The 15,387-nt window shown below is 38.3% G+C and overlaps 2 protein-coding genes across 4 annotated transcripts in view; one reads left to right on the top strand and one right to left on the bottom strand.

The window, feature by feature from the left end:
- Positions 1–12,861, top strand: part of LOC115516517 (JNK1/MAPK8 associated membrane protein) — a 29,164-nt gene extending 16,303 nt beyond the window's left edge. Inside the window, exons 6-7 of one of the 2 annotated variants that reach the window (XM_030319235.2) lie at positions 2,634–2,710; positions 12,009–12,861. In XM_030319235.2, the coding sequence (XP_030175095.1) occupies positions 2,634–2,710; positions 12,009–12,227 (296 nt within the window). In that variant the 3' untranslated portion in view covers positions 12,228–12,861. The remainder of the gene's footprint in view (positions 1–2,633; positions 2,711–12,008) is intronic. The other variant, XM_030319234.1, reaches the window with a different exon arrangement.
- Positions 12,590–15,387, bottom strand: part of CCDC175 (coiled-coil domain containing 175) — a 77,301-nt gene continuing 74,503 nt past the window's right edge. The window contains exons 20-21 of one of the 2 annotated variants that reach the window (XM_030319230.1): positions 13,226–13,358; positions 12,590–12,696 (exon numbers count right to left, since the gene is read on the bottom strand). In XM_030319230.1, coding sequence (XP_030175090.1) covers positions 13,273–13,358 — 86 coding nt within the window. In that variant the 3' untranslated portion in view covers positions 12,590–12,696; positions 13,226–13,272. Of the gene's footprint in view, positions 13,359–15,387 lie in introns of both variants that reach the window. The other variant, XM_030319229.1, reaches the window with a different exon arrangement.

Below are 15,387 nucleotides of genomic sequence, written 5' to 3' on the forward strand. Positions count from 1 at the left end.
CTACATTGAAAAATGCCTTTTCTGGGGCACCTGGGTGGCTCAGTTGGTCGAGCATTGGATTTCAGCTCAGTTCATGATCTCACGGTTCATGGGTTTGAGCCCCATGTGGGGCTCTGTGCTGACAGCCTGGAGCCTCCTTCAGATTCTGTGTCTCTCTCTATCTCTGCCCTTCTGCCACTCGCAGTCTGTCTCTTTCTCTCTCAAAGATAAACATTAATTTTTTTTTTTTTAAAGAAAAATGCTTTTTCTCACAGTGAGTGTCTGATCATTTTGTTAACAAGCCCCTGCTCAAAACACATTCATTGTGAGGATAGAGGAGTCAATGTTCACTTGCACTAAATATAAATTCATGAAGGCTCCTGAGATTAGTCACAGAGGACATTATACCAAGTCATAATTTTATGATAATGAAAAAAAAAGATAATTTTTTGTGGGGGTGTCTTAGTCGTTTCAGACGGCTGTTACAATACTATAGTGGCTTGCAAACGACAGAAACTTTTTCTCCTCGTTCTGGAGAATGGGAAGTCCAAGAGCAAGGCACCAGCAGATTTGGTGTCTGGGTAAGAGCCCACTGTGTCCTCCGTGGCAGGAGGGGAGGGAGCTCTCTGGGGTCTCTGTTTTGAGGGCACTAATTCCATTCACGAGAGCTCTGCCGTCATGTCCCCATCACCTCCCAAAGGCCCCACCTCTACCCTCACGTTGCGAGTTAGGATTTCAGCAGGAGAATTTGGTGGGGGACACAAACTTTCTGTTCATAACAAGGAGAAACAGAAGTCTGAGCAAAGTAGAGCAGCAAGCATCCTCTGGTAGGTAGCTTAAGAGATACTTGGGTCTAGGGAGAGAGGCACTGGAATTATTAGAGGCCTGTGACAAACTTTTACCTACTTAGAAATATTATTGAAGCCCGTTTTTAAGCGTGATCTGTATCTGAACTACCAGGGGAACTAAAATGTAGATTCTCGGCACCCCCATCCCCCGGCCTAGTTGCTCAAAATCTTAAATTATTTTATATCCTAGAGTAAGAACCATGCCTGAGCCCAAAACCACCCTCCACTCCCCACAAATTTAGGCCTTGTTAGAAATTTCCTCTTACCTTGGATGACTTTTTACTACTCTGTCTTAAATTTGTATCGCTATCAACATTGTTTAGCTATTTATAAATATTTATAAATGAATTGTTTGTTGAGGATGCTTATCACTGTCTATAAACTAAAATATTCTAAATGTCAAAAAGGTACTTATTTAGTAAGTTGGAATCAGGCCTGTATAGATAATTCCGAGTTTCTGCCTTCTGCATTCTGAATTAACATTTGAAATTCTTCTAGACGGGTTCCATTGCAATGTAAAATGATAAGTGGTTTCATAAATTGAAGTTGTTTTAAAATAATTATATGAAAAATAATTCAAGATTTCTTTTTCTCAATTTGCTCATTTTAGTGTGCTGTAAATTGAAAACATTTTAAGAGAAAGATAGTATTTTGTAAGAAAAAAAATTTGCTTCAAGTAGAAATAGCTAGAATTTTGACATAAAGAATATTGGAGGGGCACCTGGGTGGCTCAGTTGGTTAAGTGTCTGACTTCAGCTCAGGTCGTGATCTCACAATTTGTGAGTTCAAGCCCCGTGTCGTGCTCTGTACTGACAGCTTGGAGCCTGGAGCTAGCTTCTGATTCTGTGTCTACCTCTCTCTCTCTCTCTCTCTCTCTCTGCCCCTCCGCTGCTCATGCTCTGTCTCTCTCTCTGTCTCAAAAATAAACAAACATTAAAAAAAAAAAGAAAAAGAATATTGGATGATCCATTTATCCTTTGAGGTTTGTTGATACATGAACTTTTCTAAAGAGTAATTAAAACTGAATAACTGTTATATTTAGCATTTCTCACCCAAAGTCCTCTACCTGGATCATGAAACAAAATTATTTGAGTATTTTCTCAATCCTCCCAAGTCAAGTTTGGTACATACTAGTATCATTCTAGATGCATAGATGGAAGTTAATTCTTTACATTCAGTGGATGCCTTAAGGCAGGGGTCTTCAAAGCTAGGCCAAGGATTGTTTAACATTTTTTTAATGTTTTATTTATTTTGAGGGGTGGGGAGAGGGGCAGAGAAAGGGAGAGAGAGAATTCCCAAGCAGGCTCTGTGCTGTCAGTGCAGACATGGGGCTCTATCTCACCATTCACTTTGTGAGATCATGACCTGAGCTGAAATCAAGAGTTGGACGCCTAACTGACTGAGCCACCCAGATGCCCCAAATTTTGCATTTTTAAATGGTACGGGGAAAAAAAGTAGTTAATTCTTAACATGTTAAAATTATATGAAGTTTGGGTTTTGTTGTTTATAAAGTTTTATTGGAACATAGCCACACCCATTCATTTATGTATTGTCTGGCTGCTTCCCACTATAACAGGGACTTGGGTGATTGAGACAGATACTGTATGGTCCGCAAAGCCAAACATATTTACTCTCTGGCTGTTTTCAGAAAGTTTGCTGACCCCTTTTAGGGCATTAGGGCTTAAGTCTCTCATGGGACTGGTTGAGAAAGTTTTCAACTATGGGGAGAATTATACTGTTTGTATTTTTTTGATGTTTTATTCAAAATATTTAATTTTCAATACAATACCCATGTTTGTTTTTCAGATTATGCCTTTCCATACATTATATTAGTATTATCTTTGGTTACTCTGGCTGTGTACATGTCGGCTTCTGAAATAGAGGTAGGAAACCTTTTTTCCTTTGTTAACAGGTTGTTGTTTTTTTTTTTTTAATAGATTTGACAACTGAATAGGAAAATAGTACATAAATAGTACTCCTGATTGTTGTTGTAATCCTGTAATCCTTGGTGAATGGCACTCAGTAGCTGTTAGCTGGTTAGTTCGGTTTATAAAAGGTTGTATGTTACACTGTATATGCTTGGGAAGTCAGTGAAGTAATAGGCTCGACTATTCAGCATCTTGGAGAAAAAAAAACTATCATTTCACAAAATTGACCCACATAGAAAATGTTTAATTATTGAAATGTTGAAAGTTGTTAACGCTATTTTGAAGGAAACATAAAATACTTTATTGTATGTAGAATTAATTTTACATTTTATTTTATAATGATGACTAAGTCATCAATAATTATATACATTCCATACCCTTCTATATTTTGTTCCCAATTTTATCTTCTTGATTATGGATGTTTACTTTCGCACTCTAATATCTAAGATTTTGGTGATTTGAAAGAACATTAATAGTCACATTAGTTTTGATACTGTTCCTGTTTTGAGATCTCCATTTTGTGCCTCTTTTTAGTGTTTCGGTGGAAGGCCACTGTTTGAAAGAACTCTTTGAGTTATTCCTTTAACTTGAAAGGAATAAAAGTGTAAAGTGTCTTAGTTCTCGTCCATCCTGCTTGCTAGTCTAGTGCCTGGGCACTGTCTTCAACCGCGTACTGCAGTTGATAAGATGTGTGCTTTCTCTTAATTCTTTCCTTAAAAAAGTTCTAGAGTTCAGAGACTATTTTGGAGTCCTTGTTGTTGCTCTTTTTTCTGTTATGTTACCGAAAGAATGAGAGGGAATGGCTTTCAGGTAGAATAATAGAGGAAATACACAGAATATTTTTATGGTGATTCAAATGTTTTCATTTGTATACTGTCCCCATTTCTCCTTTGTAACCTTTAATCAACATACAAGGTGTTTAAAGAAGATAAACAAATTCATTTTGTCACTTTTATCAACTCTAGGGAAAGACTTGAAGGAGGAAATGATTGGATATTTCAATAAAATAAAGCTTTTAAATTTTTGTTTATTATCTACAACTACTGTGGATAGTTAAATCAGCTTGAAACTTATTTCTCTGCCCCAGGAATCTCTCATGTATAAAATGTTTGTGTACTTCAATTAGACTCTATAATGAATCAGAAATAGGGACGTAAATCAGGAAAAGAAAATCTAATTCTAGATGAGTTGATGAGTTGTTTAATAAGAGAACGTTGGTAACTAACCTACTGCAAATTACATTTCAGTATGTTTAATAGCACCTTCAGATACTACTTTTATAATAACTTGGTCCCTCCAATTTCTACATGTTATAGAACTGTTTTAAAGATGAAAGGAAATCACAGTGTTCATAGGTCATTTCTGTTCCCTTCTAATTATGCAGGCAGCAGACTCGAGGAATACTAGAGACTGAGGAAGTTGGGTGTACGTACCTCCTACTTCCCACCTGTAACCCTCAGCTACAGTGGATCAGGGCAGGAAGCAGGCACATAGTATGGGATTCCCTTCTAGTTCCTATCTCTCAGAAGAAACTGGAGTGTTTCCAGGGTTGAATGCTGGTGTGGACTAGAACTTAAGAGACATGGGCTCCTGTCTTGGTGCTGTCCCGGGAGTGCTTATATGGCTATAGGAAGCCTCAGTTTCCAGTTTCCTCATCTGTAAACTCGTAGCTAGAATGAGTGATTTCTTAGGTCCTTTTTAGGTCAATCATTGTATAATTCTGAGGTTAAGATTTTGTGTGGAAACAATATATTTTATTTTTATTGAAGTATTAACATACAGTGTTCTGTTAGTTTCAGGTGTACAATATAATTACTCAACAAGTCTATACATTACTCAGTGCTCATCAAGATAAGTGTATTCTTAATCCCCTTTATTTCTCCCACCTCCCCTCTGGTAACCACCAGTTTGTTCTCTGTATTTGAGTCTTTTTTTTTTTTCCTTCCAGTCCCTTTTTATCCTTTGTTTCTTAACATATGAGTGAAATTGTATGGTATTTGTCTTTCTCTCAGTGGTTTACTTCACTTAGCATTATACCCTAGGTCCATCCATGTTGTTGCAAATGGCAAGATCTCATTCTTTTTTATGACTAAGTAATGTTCCCTTGTTCATCTATATGACATCTTTATCCATTCATTTATCCATGGACATTTGGGTTGTTTCCATATCTTGGCTTTGTAATTAATGCTGCAATAAACGTGGAGGTGCATATGGGGCGTCTGGGTGGTTCAGTTGAGCGTCTGACTTCGGCTCAGGTCATGATCTCACAGTCTGTGAGTTCAAGCCCCCGGGTCAGGCTCTGTGCTGACAGCTCGGAGCCTGGAGCCTGGAGCCTGCTTCAGATTCTGTGTCTCCGTCGCTCTCTGCCCCTCCCCCACTCGTGCTCTCTCTATCAAAAATAAACATTAAGAAAAAAATTTAAAAAAAAGCAAAGCAAAACGTGGAGGTGCATATATCTTTTCAGATTAGTGTTTTTGTTTTCTGGGTAAATACCCAGTAGTGGAATTTGGTTATTCTATTTTTAATTTTTTGAAGAACCTCCATATTTTCCACAGTGGCTGTACCAGTTGGCATTCCTACCAGTGGTACACAAGGGTCCTTTTTCTCCACCTCCTTGCCAATATTTGTCATTTCTTATGTCTTGGATGTTAGCCACTGTGGCAGGCATAAGGTGATTTCTCCTGGTGGTTTTAATTTGCATTTCCCGGATGATCCGTGATGTTGATCATCTTTGCATGTGTCTGTTGTCCATCTGTAAATTTTTTTTCGAAAACCCTTCAGGTCCTCTGCCCATTTTTTAATCGGATTGTTTCTTACAGATATATCACTTGCAAATCTCTTCTCCCCTTCATTAGGTTTCCTTTTGGTTTTGTTGATGATTTCCTTCACTGTGTAAAAGCTTTTTATTCTGGTGTAGTCCTGATACTTTGTTTTTACTTTGTTTCTCTTGCCTGAGGAGATGTATATAGGAAAATGTTTCTTCAGCCAATGTCAGATTACTGCCTATTTTGTTCTAGGAACTTTATGGTTTCAAGGCTCACATTTAGGTCTTTAATCCATTTTGAGTGTATTTTTGTGTATGGGGTAAGAAACTGGTCCCGCTTCATTTTTTTGAATGTAGGTGTACAGTTTTCGCAACACTGTTGAAGAGACCGTCTTTTCCCCATCGTGTACTTTTGCCTTCATGGTCCTAAATTACTTTACCATATGTGCAGGGGTTTATTTCAGGGGATTCTGTTCCACTGATCTGTGTGTCTCCTTCTGTGTCAGTACAATACTGTTTTGAATACTGTGGCTGTGTAGTATATCTTGAAATCTGGGCTTGTCATACCTCCAGCTTTGTTTTTCTGTCTCAAGATTGCTTTGGCTATTTAAGGGTTTTTTTGGTTCCATATAAATTTTACAATTATTCTAGTTCTATAAAAAATGTTGCTATTTTGATAGGGATTGTATTAAATCTGTAGATTTCTTTGGGTATTATAAACATTTTAACAGTATTGGGTCTTCTAATCCATGAGCATGGAATTTCTTTTCCATTTGTTTGTGTCACTCTCAGTTTCTTTCATCAGTGTTTTATAATTTTCAGACTACAGGTCTTTCACTTCCTTGGTTTGTTTTTTTAATTTCTCATTCTCCTACTTCATTATTAGTGTATAGAAATGCAACAGATTTCTGTTTATTAATTTTGTATCCTGCGACTTCACTGAATGCATTTATCAGTTCTAGGAGGTTTTCAGTGGGTCTTTATGGTTTTCTACATAATACAGTAAAACCTTGGTTTGTGAGCATAATTCCTTCCAGAAACATGCTTGTAATCCAAACTACTTGTATATCAAAGTGAATTTCCAGAACCATTGGCTCAGTTGTGATCATGTGACATTCACTGTCACTTACTACTCGTATTGCAAGACATCGATTGTTTATCAAGTCCAAATTTATTGCAACTGTTTGCTCATCTTGTGGAACACTCGCAGAACAAGTTACAATCCAAGGTTATACTGTATGTCATCTGCAAATAGTGTAAGTTTTACTTCTTACCAATTTGGATGCCTTTTATTTTTTATGTGATTGCTGTAGCTTGGACTTCTGGTAGTATGTTGAATAAAAGTGAGGAGAGTGAACATCCTTGTCTTGTTCCGGATCTTAGAGGAAAAGCTCTGTTTTTTACCATTTAGTAAGATTTAAGCTGTGGGGTTTTCATATTTGGCCTTCACTATGTTGAGGTATGTTCTCTCTAGACCTATTTTGTGGAGAGGTTTTATCACAAATGGATGTTGTGCTTTGACAAATAAATGCTGTTTTGCATCTGTTGAGCTGATCCTATGGTTTTGATGTCTTCTCTCATTAATGTGATGTTGCATGTTGATTGATTTGCAAATATTGAACTTGGAATAAAACCCACTTGGTTGTAGAGAATAATTTTTTTAGTATATTGTCCCATTTGGTTTACCAGTATTTTGTTGAGGATTTTTGCATCTGTGTTCATCAGAGATAATTGTTGAGTAATTATAATATGTAGATGTGTAACATATCTGTAGTTTTCTCTTTTTGTGGTATCTTTCTCTGGTTGTGGTATCAGAGTGCTGGCCTCACAGAATAAATTGAGAAGCTTCCCTTCCTATTTTTGGAATAGTTTGAGAAGAACGGGTATTAACTCTTCTTTAGTTTGTTTTATTTATTTATTTATTTATTTATTTATTTATTTATTTATTTATTTATTTATTTAGAGCGCAAGTGTGGGGGCAGGGAGAGAAAGGGGGACAGAGAATCCCCAGCAGGTTCTATGTTTAGCGCGGAGCCTGATGGTGGGGCTCGATCTCAGCCCTGAGATATGACCTGACCTGAAGCTGAATCAGACACTTAATCAACTGAGCCACCCAGGCAACCCCTTAACTTTTCTTTTAATGTTTGGTAGAATTCACCTGTAATGCCATGTGGTCCTGGACTTTAGTTTGTTGAGAGTGTTTGAATTACTGATTCCATTTCATTGATAGTAGTTTCCTGATTCAGTTACCTGGTATGTTTCTAGGAATGTATCCATTTCTTCAAGGGTGTCCAATTTATTGGTGTATAATTTTTCATAATCTTTTTTAATCCTTTGTATTTCTGTGGCATCAGTTATTTCTCCTCCTTTTCTAGTTTTATTTCAGACCTCTCTTTTCTTGATGAATCTGGCTTACTGATTTTGTTGATCTTCAAAGAACCAGCTCATGGTTTCACTGATCTGTTGTTGTTGTTGTTGTTGTTTTTAACTCTCTTTTATTTACTTCTGCTCTAGTCTTTATTATTTTCTTCCTTCTACTGGCTATGGGCTTTTTGTAGCTTGTTTAGGAGTAAGGTTATTTGAAACTTTTCCTGCTTCTTGAGGTAGCCCTCTGTTGCTATAATGTTCACTCTTAGAACAACTTTTGCCATGTCCCAAAGATTTGAACCATTGTGGTTTTTTGTTTTTTTTTTTACTTATTTACATTGACAATAAATTGTATTTAATAAATTGTTTTCCATAAAACACCCAATGCCCATCCCAACAGGTGCCTTCCTCAATGCCCATCACCCACTTTCCCCTCTCCCTCCTTCCCCCATCAACCCTCAGTTTGTTCTCAGTATTTAAGAGTCTCTTATGGTTTGCCTCCCTCCCTCTCTGTAACTTTTTTCCCCCCTTCCCCTCCTCCGTGGTCTTCTGTTAAATTTCTCAGGATCCACATATGAATGAAACATATTGAACCATTGTGGTTTTCATTTGTCTCATGTATTTTTTTAATTTCCTCTTTGATGTCTTGGTTGACCCATTCATTGTTAGTAGCATGTTATTTAGCCTCCATGTGTTTGTGTTTCTACATTTTTTTTCTTGCGATTGATTTCTAGTTTCATACCTTTGTGGTTAGAAGAGATGCATGATAGGATTTTAATCTTTTTAAGTTTATTGAGACTTGTTTTATAGTCTGACATGTGATCCATTCTGGAGAAGGTCCCGTGTGCACTTGAAAAGAATTTGGAATCCATTGTTTTTGGAAGGAATATTCTGAATATATCTGTAGGTCCATCTGGTTTTATGTGTCATGAAAAGCCACTGGTCTTACTGATTTCTGTCTGAATGACGATGTATCCATTGATGTAAGTATAGTGTTGAAATTAACTATTAGTGGATTACTGTCACCTTTCTTTGTGTCTGTTAATAGTTGCTTTATGTGTTTAGGTGCTTCCACGTTGGCTGCATAGATATTTATAATTGTTATATCCTCTTGTTGGATTGTTCTATTATTACGTAGTGTCCTTTTTTGTCTCTTGGTACAGACTTTGTTTTAAAGTCTGTTTTGTCCGGTATAAGTATTGCTATTCCAGCTTTCTTTTCCCTATTTGCATACTTTTTTTTTCCATCCCTTCACTTTCAGTCTGCATCTATCTTTAAGTCTGAAGTAAGTCTGTTAAAGGCAGCACTTAGGTTTTTGTTTTTTATCCACTCAGGACCCTGTGTCTTTTGACTTTAGTATTTAGTCCCATTTATACTCAAAGTGATTATTGCCATTTTCTTACTTTCACTGCTTTCTAGTTTTCTGCTCCTTTTCTTTCTCTGCCCTTGTGGTTTGATGGCTTTACTGTTATGCTTAGAGTCCTTTCTATTTATGTATTATAGGTTTTTGATTTGTGGTTACTGTTATGTCCATATATAACTCCTTATGTGTATAGCAGTCTATATTAAGTTGTGAGTGACTTTAGTTTGAACCCATTCTAAAAGCACTAAATTTTTACTCCCCTCCCCCCCCCATTTTATGTATATAATCATACTTTACATCCTTTTATGAATCCCTTGCCTGATTTTTTTTTTTTCCCCTTGACTGATTCTTATAGATACAATTGATTTTACTGCTTTTGTGCTTTAATTTCCATACTGGTTTTATATGTGATTAATCTTTTATTATATTTTTGCATTTATCTGTGACATTTTTTTCCTTTCCTAATTTTCTTCTGATTATGGCCTTTTCTTTCCACTCGAAGAATCCCCCTGAATATTTCTTGTGAGGCTGGTTTAGCAGTGATGCACTCCTTTATCTCTCCTCCTATTCTGAATGGTAACTTTGCTAAGTATTCTTGTTTTGTTTTGTTTTTTCCTTTCAGCACTTCGAATATATTATGCCATTCCCTTCAGTCCTTCAGAGTTTTTGCTGAAAAATCAGCTCATAGGCTTATGGGGTTGTTTTTTTTTTTTTTTTAATTTTTTTTTTTCCAACGTTTATTTATTTTTAAGACAGAGAGAGACAGAGCATGAACGGGGGAGGGGCAGAGAGAGAGGGAGACACAGAATCGGAAACAGGCTCCAGGCTCTGAGCCGTCAGCCCAGAGCCTGACGCGGGGCTCGAACTCCCGGACCGCGAGATCGTGACCTGGCTGAAGTCGGACGCTTAACCGACTGCGCCACCCAGGCGCCCCTATGGGGTTGTTTTTTAAATATGTACCTGCTTTCCTTTCTCTTGCTGCTTGTAAAAATCTCTGTCACTACTTTTGCCATTTTAATTACTATGTGTCTTGGTGTGGACCTTCTTAGGTTGTCTGTTTCCTTCCCCAGATTAGGGAAGTTTTCAGCTAATATTTCTTCAAATTTTCTGCCCCTTTTCTCTCTCTTCTCCTTCTGGGATCCCTATAATGTGACTATTATGCTTGATGGTATCATTGAGTTCCCTTAACCTATTCTTGTTTTTTAGTGTATCTTTTCCTGTTTGCTGTTCAGCTTGGCTGCTTTCCATTATATACATCTTCCAAATCATGGATCCTTCTTCTGCCTCCTCTAAATTATTGATTCCCTCTTGTGTATTGTTCATCCTGGTTGAGTTCTTCATCTCTGACTGAGATCTTCCACTCTTTTCTCAAGTCCCTGAATATTACTTTGAGTTGTTCATCATGCATATTATTTCTGTTTCATTTGGGACATATTCCTCTGTCTCCTCATTTGTGTATTTTTTTTCCTCCATGTATTAGATTCTAGTCCACTGTATCTCCTGATCTTGAAAGCCGTGGTCTTCTGAAGGAGAGGTCCTGTAGTGCCCTATGGCACCCTGGTCACCAGAACCAGGCACTTCAGGGGTGTCTTCTGTGTGGGTACATATGTCCTACCATTGTGGCCGAGCTGTGTTTGCCTTCAGTCAGCAGCAGTGGCCCCACTTCATCTGCTTGGGGCACACCAGGCAGGGTTTGGTGGGTGTGCTTTTAAAGTGCCAGTCCGGGGCCGCTGAGAGCCTGTAGTGTGTCAGACCAGATGCCTGACCCCATTCTGTCTTTTGGGGCTGCAGTTGCACCTGTCTCCGGGGCGTTCTCCCTGCCTCGTCTCCTGAGAGGTTTTCATTGGTTGGTGGGGCTGGCAGTCCCACCAGAGGCTTGTTCCCAATCTGTCTGTTGAGGCTACATTAGCTTGGATCAGCAGGGTCCTTCCTCTGCACATTTGGTTATAAGGTCCGACTATTGGGACTGCAGGCACACTCATGTGTGTGATTACCTTCCCCTCTCCCCAGGGCAGGAGCCACTCTGGGGTTGCTCACAGGGTATGTTGGGACATGGTGCTAGCAAGACAGGTAGAGAATCTTCTGCTCGTTCCTGCAAGTGTCTGGGTAGGAGTGGGGAGAAATGGCATTTGCCAGCTCTTTTGTTCTTGGAGAAGTTTCCTAAAGATCCCTGCACTTCTATTGTACATTCTGAGATTAGTAAATCTCCTTCACAGATACCTCTGGTGCTTTTCAAACTGTTGCTTCCATGCTGTATCTCTGCCAGGTTATGCCGGCTCTTTAATGGCTGGGACTGCTCAGTTTCTCTGTTGTCTTCTGGGGCTCTTGGAGCTAAGCGCCACCAATTATAAAAACTCGCAAAGGGAAGGCCCACTAGTTTTCAAAGCCTAACGTGATGGGGACTCGTCCTCCCAGTGCTGGACCCCCGTGCCTAGGGTTCCTGGTGTGGGGTCTGAATCTTTGACTTGTGGTGTCCCTCCTCTTTATGGTTAGTCTCTCCCTTCTTACCCTTGTTGATGTGGCCTCCTCTCTACAGTTAACTGTGGAAAATCTTCTGCCAGTGTTTGGGTCATTTCCAGAGTTAGTTGCACTGTTGTGTCTGTTACCTCAGTGTATCCATGGGATGAGGTAAGCTCAGGATCCTCCTGTTCCACCATCTTCCCAACAAATAATACATTTTAAATTATAAATAATACATTATCTAGTTTATTTAGCCTGATAATCTGTATTTGTTTTCTCTCTTTTATAACATTATATAGAATTGCTATGATCTTCTGGTGAGAAAGAAAAGACTTATTGTTCTCTTCAGCCACTGGTTACTTCATGCCTATGGAATAATATCCATTTCCAGAGTGGATAAACTCGAGCAAGATTTACCCCTTTTGGCTTTGGTACCCACCCCAGCTCTTTTTTACTTGTTCACCGCAAAATTTACCGAACCTTCACGGATACTGTCCGAAGGAGCCAATGGACACTGAATGTAAGAGCCAAAAAACCTAAAAAGTGTTCCTTGTAAAAAATATAAAATGTATTAATGCCCTTCTGTTGTCCATGGAAATAAGATGGGGTTTGTTTGTTAACAGCCTTTATGGTTAGACTTGGAAAAATATAGTAGATATGCTATAGCACACTGGGACACTACAGGCTTGTTAGGAAGCGCTTGCCTCCTGTAACAATATTGTTATTCTTTAGAGCAAAATCGTGTTTCTGGAATGAGCTGAAATCTTTAGCATTGACCTAATTTTGCATGTATCTGTTTTTCAAGTGTAATTATAAGGACAAACATACCTTGGTGGTCTGCTAGCAATCATGGAAATGAAGTACGTTGTTTGTTGTTATCTATTTATTTTTACCAATACAGTATTTTGATTATAAAACTAGAGCATAATTTATATAACAGGTTTTTTGTTTATAGGTGGTTTGGTTGAAAACATCTTCTGGTTGTTTCTGTTAAGAAAAACAATAAAATGTTTACAAAAAAAATCTCAGATGTTCTGACATTAATTGTATTTTGCCACATGAATTGTGGAAATAATTCAAACTAGTAAGAGGAGTATTCCTTTCCCAAATGAATAAATACATGTATTCACATAGTCCCTCCTTCTTAAAGGCTGTATACCAAGGCCATATTTTATTGATCCTGAAACTTTTTCACATGTGACATCTCTGAATTAGGATGCATCTCAGAATTGATGCCTTCTTAGATTTAACGAAATACGGAATATATACAATACATAAATAGTTTTCCTGTGGTTGTTGATAGGTGTGCTGTGAATTTTATGCTCTGAAGCCTTTAAGAGATTCATGTGGAACCAAAATAAGGTTTAGCACTTAACCTGATAACCTTCTAAACACCACAAATGGATAAACATGGTCAGATTATTTACCAATTCTGCTGTTTAGTGGGGATTATGCAGGCTTGTTAATCTCAAAACTTTCACTGACCATTGCAAAATCTGAAAGAAAGTGCACTCACTTTGTGCCTTTTGAATTCACAGCAGTTGTATCTTTGAAGTTATTATGTTATTTTTTCTCTGCTAATGCGTTTTTCATGGTACATTCAACCACGGGGGGGTGGACTTTTTTGATATGAATGTGTTTCTTCTTTTCTGTAGGAATAAAAATAAATAAGAATTTTATGTATCTCATACAAGTTTGGGTGGTTATTACTATCCATTAAAATTCTAAATTTCCCAAAGAATCCTCAATTAGGTGACTGTATAATCTGGGACTTGGGGGTGGCGTGGAGCCTGGGGAGTCACTATCTGCTTACCAGTACCATATCTGTCCCGTTACATTTGGAACCATTTTAACAATTATCTCCTTTGATTTCCTAGTCTAGCAGAAAGATGTGTATGCAAAAGGAAAAATCATGTAAGTAATTATTACATTCCTCAAATGCAAAGAATTTCAGGAATACTTAAAGCAAATTAAAAATGCAGATATATATTTAAGAACAAGATCAGAACAATTCATAGCAACTGTGGTTGTTAATGTTAGTAAATAATCTGTTGAAACATGGTCATTAAAAATATAAAAAATGGGCACCTAGGTTACTCCATCAGTTACACATCATACTCTTGATTTTGGTTCAGCTCATGATCTCATGGTTTGTGAGTTCAAGCCCCACGTCAGGCTCTGCACTGACAGTGCGGAGTCTGCTTGAGATTCTTTCTCAAACATTTAAAAACACAACAACAAAAAATAAAAAACAAATTGCCCTTGTCCTAGCTCAGGTTTGTTCAGTTTTTACTTAGGTACTCATAGGCAATCATAACCCTCACTGCTATAGTGCATGGTAATTATTTTGCTAACCAGTGCTGGATAGGTAATTTAAAGGTCAAAATATTTTTACTGATTTGGGTCAGTTGATAAATTTAACAATTACATGTTATATATTTGTCTAAAACTATTGGGTTGCAAGACTTGGCTGACAGCATATACAAATTTGCTCTTTTAAAATATCCCTCGGTCTAAAAGTCTTCTGTACTACACATACCAAATGAAGATATTTAGTTAATATAAATATCTGTAACTTTAATACTTTTTAAAAAATAATCTGTACTCGGTTACTATTTGATTTAGGAATACACACTAAGAACTTGTTTACTTTTTGCCTGAACAGTCCTTCTTCCAAATAAAAGGTAATCTTAGTTTTCAAGATGAATTCTGGCATTTCAAGTTCTGACAAGCTGTTGCTCCACCTGTGCCACCCGGTACCCCCCCCCCCCGTAGATGTCTACTCAGCCAGGCTACCGCGGTCCTTGGCCCAGGGCACGTCTACTGCCCTTTCAGGAAGACATCCTTCTGTATTCCCAACACCTAAAAAAGACTTAGAGGTGTCTCCTTTACCCTCTCATAGCCACTCACTAGAAGGAATCCCTTGTATTCTAATCAGCTCTTTGCTTGTTTGCTCTCACGATGTACGTACTTTGAGGTTCAAGAACTGGGTCTTATTCAGCTGGGTAACTGCAGCATTTGCTCTAGTGCTAGGCTCAGAGGTGCCCCCATCTGTTACTGAAGCTAGTGCAGTGTTCCTGAAGGAGAGGGCCAGGCCCTGCAGGGCTACAGTGACAGATTATGGCCAGAAGAGAACAGGAGAGGACTGTTGAGCTGGAAGAGATCAAGGGCCTCTCTACAAGCCCCATCACTTGAGAGAAGCCATTCAAAAGGGAAAATCCAAAAGCCAGATTACAGGTGGCTCAGAGATGATTAAGTAATCCAAGGGGTCAAAGCTGACTTACTTCCTTAGGAGGGCCATAGATTTCAAGAGATCTGATGAGTGCCTAATTTGGGTCCGATGCTTTGTAACTTCCTGTTAACTATCCATATTTTACAATCAGGGAACCTAGGCAGTAGAGGTTAAATAACACATAGGAAGCAGGGCTGAGATCTGAGCCCAGGTCCGCCTACCTTCAAAGCCCACATCGTGCTGATGCTCTTCTAGGAGCAGAGATAAGTGGAGTTAGGGAAACCAGAAACATTCAATGTCAGCTCCATTTCAGAGACCTCTCCTCCCCCCCACTCCTCCCCCGATTCCTTAACTGGGTCAAAGTCTCATTCCCTGTTAGGTTCTCTCACAGTTCTTATGCTTCACCTGGGAAACCCCTATGACAACGGATTTTACATACATTTGTA

This window comes from Lynx canadensis, chromosome B3 (genome assembly GCF_007474595.2).
Source record: "Lynx canadensis isolate LIC74 chromosome B3, mLynCan4.pri.v2, whole genome shotgun sequence".
NCBI classification, from domain to species: Eukaryota; Metazoa; Chordata; class Mammalia; order Carnivora; family Felidae; genus Lynx; species Lynx canadensis.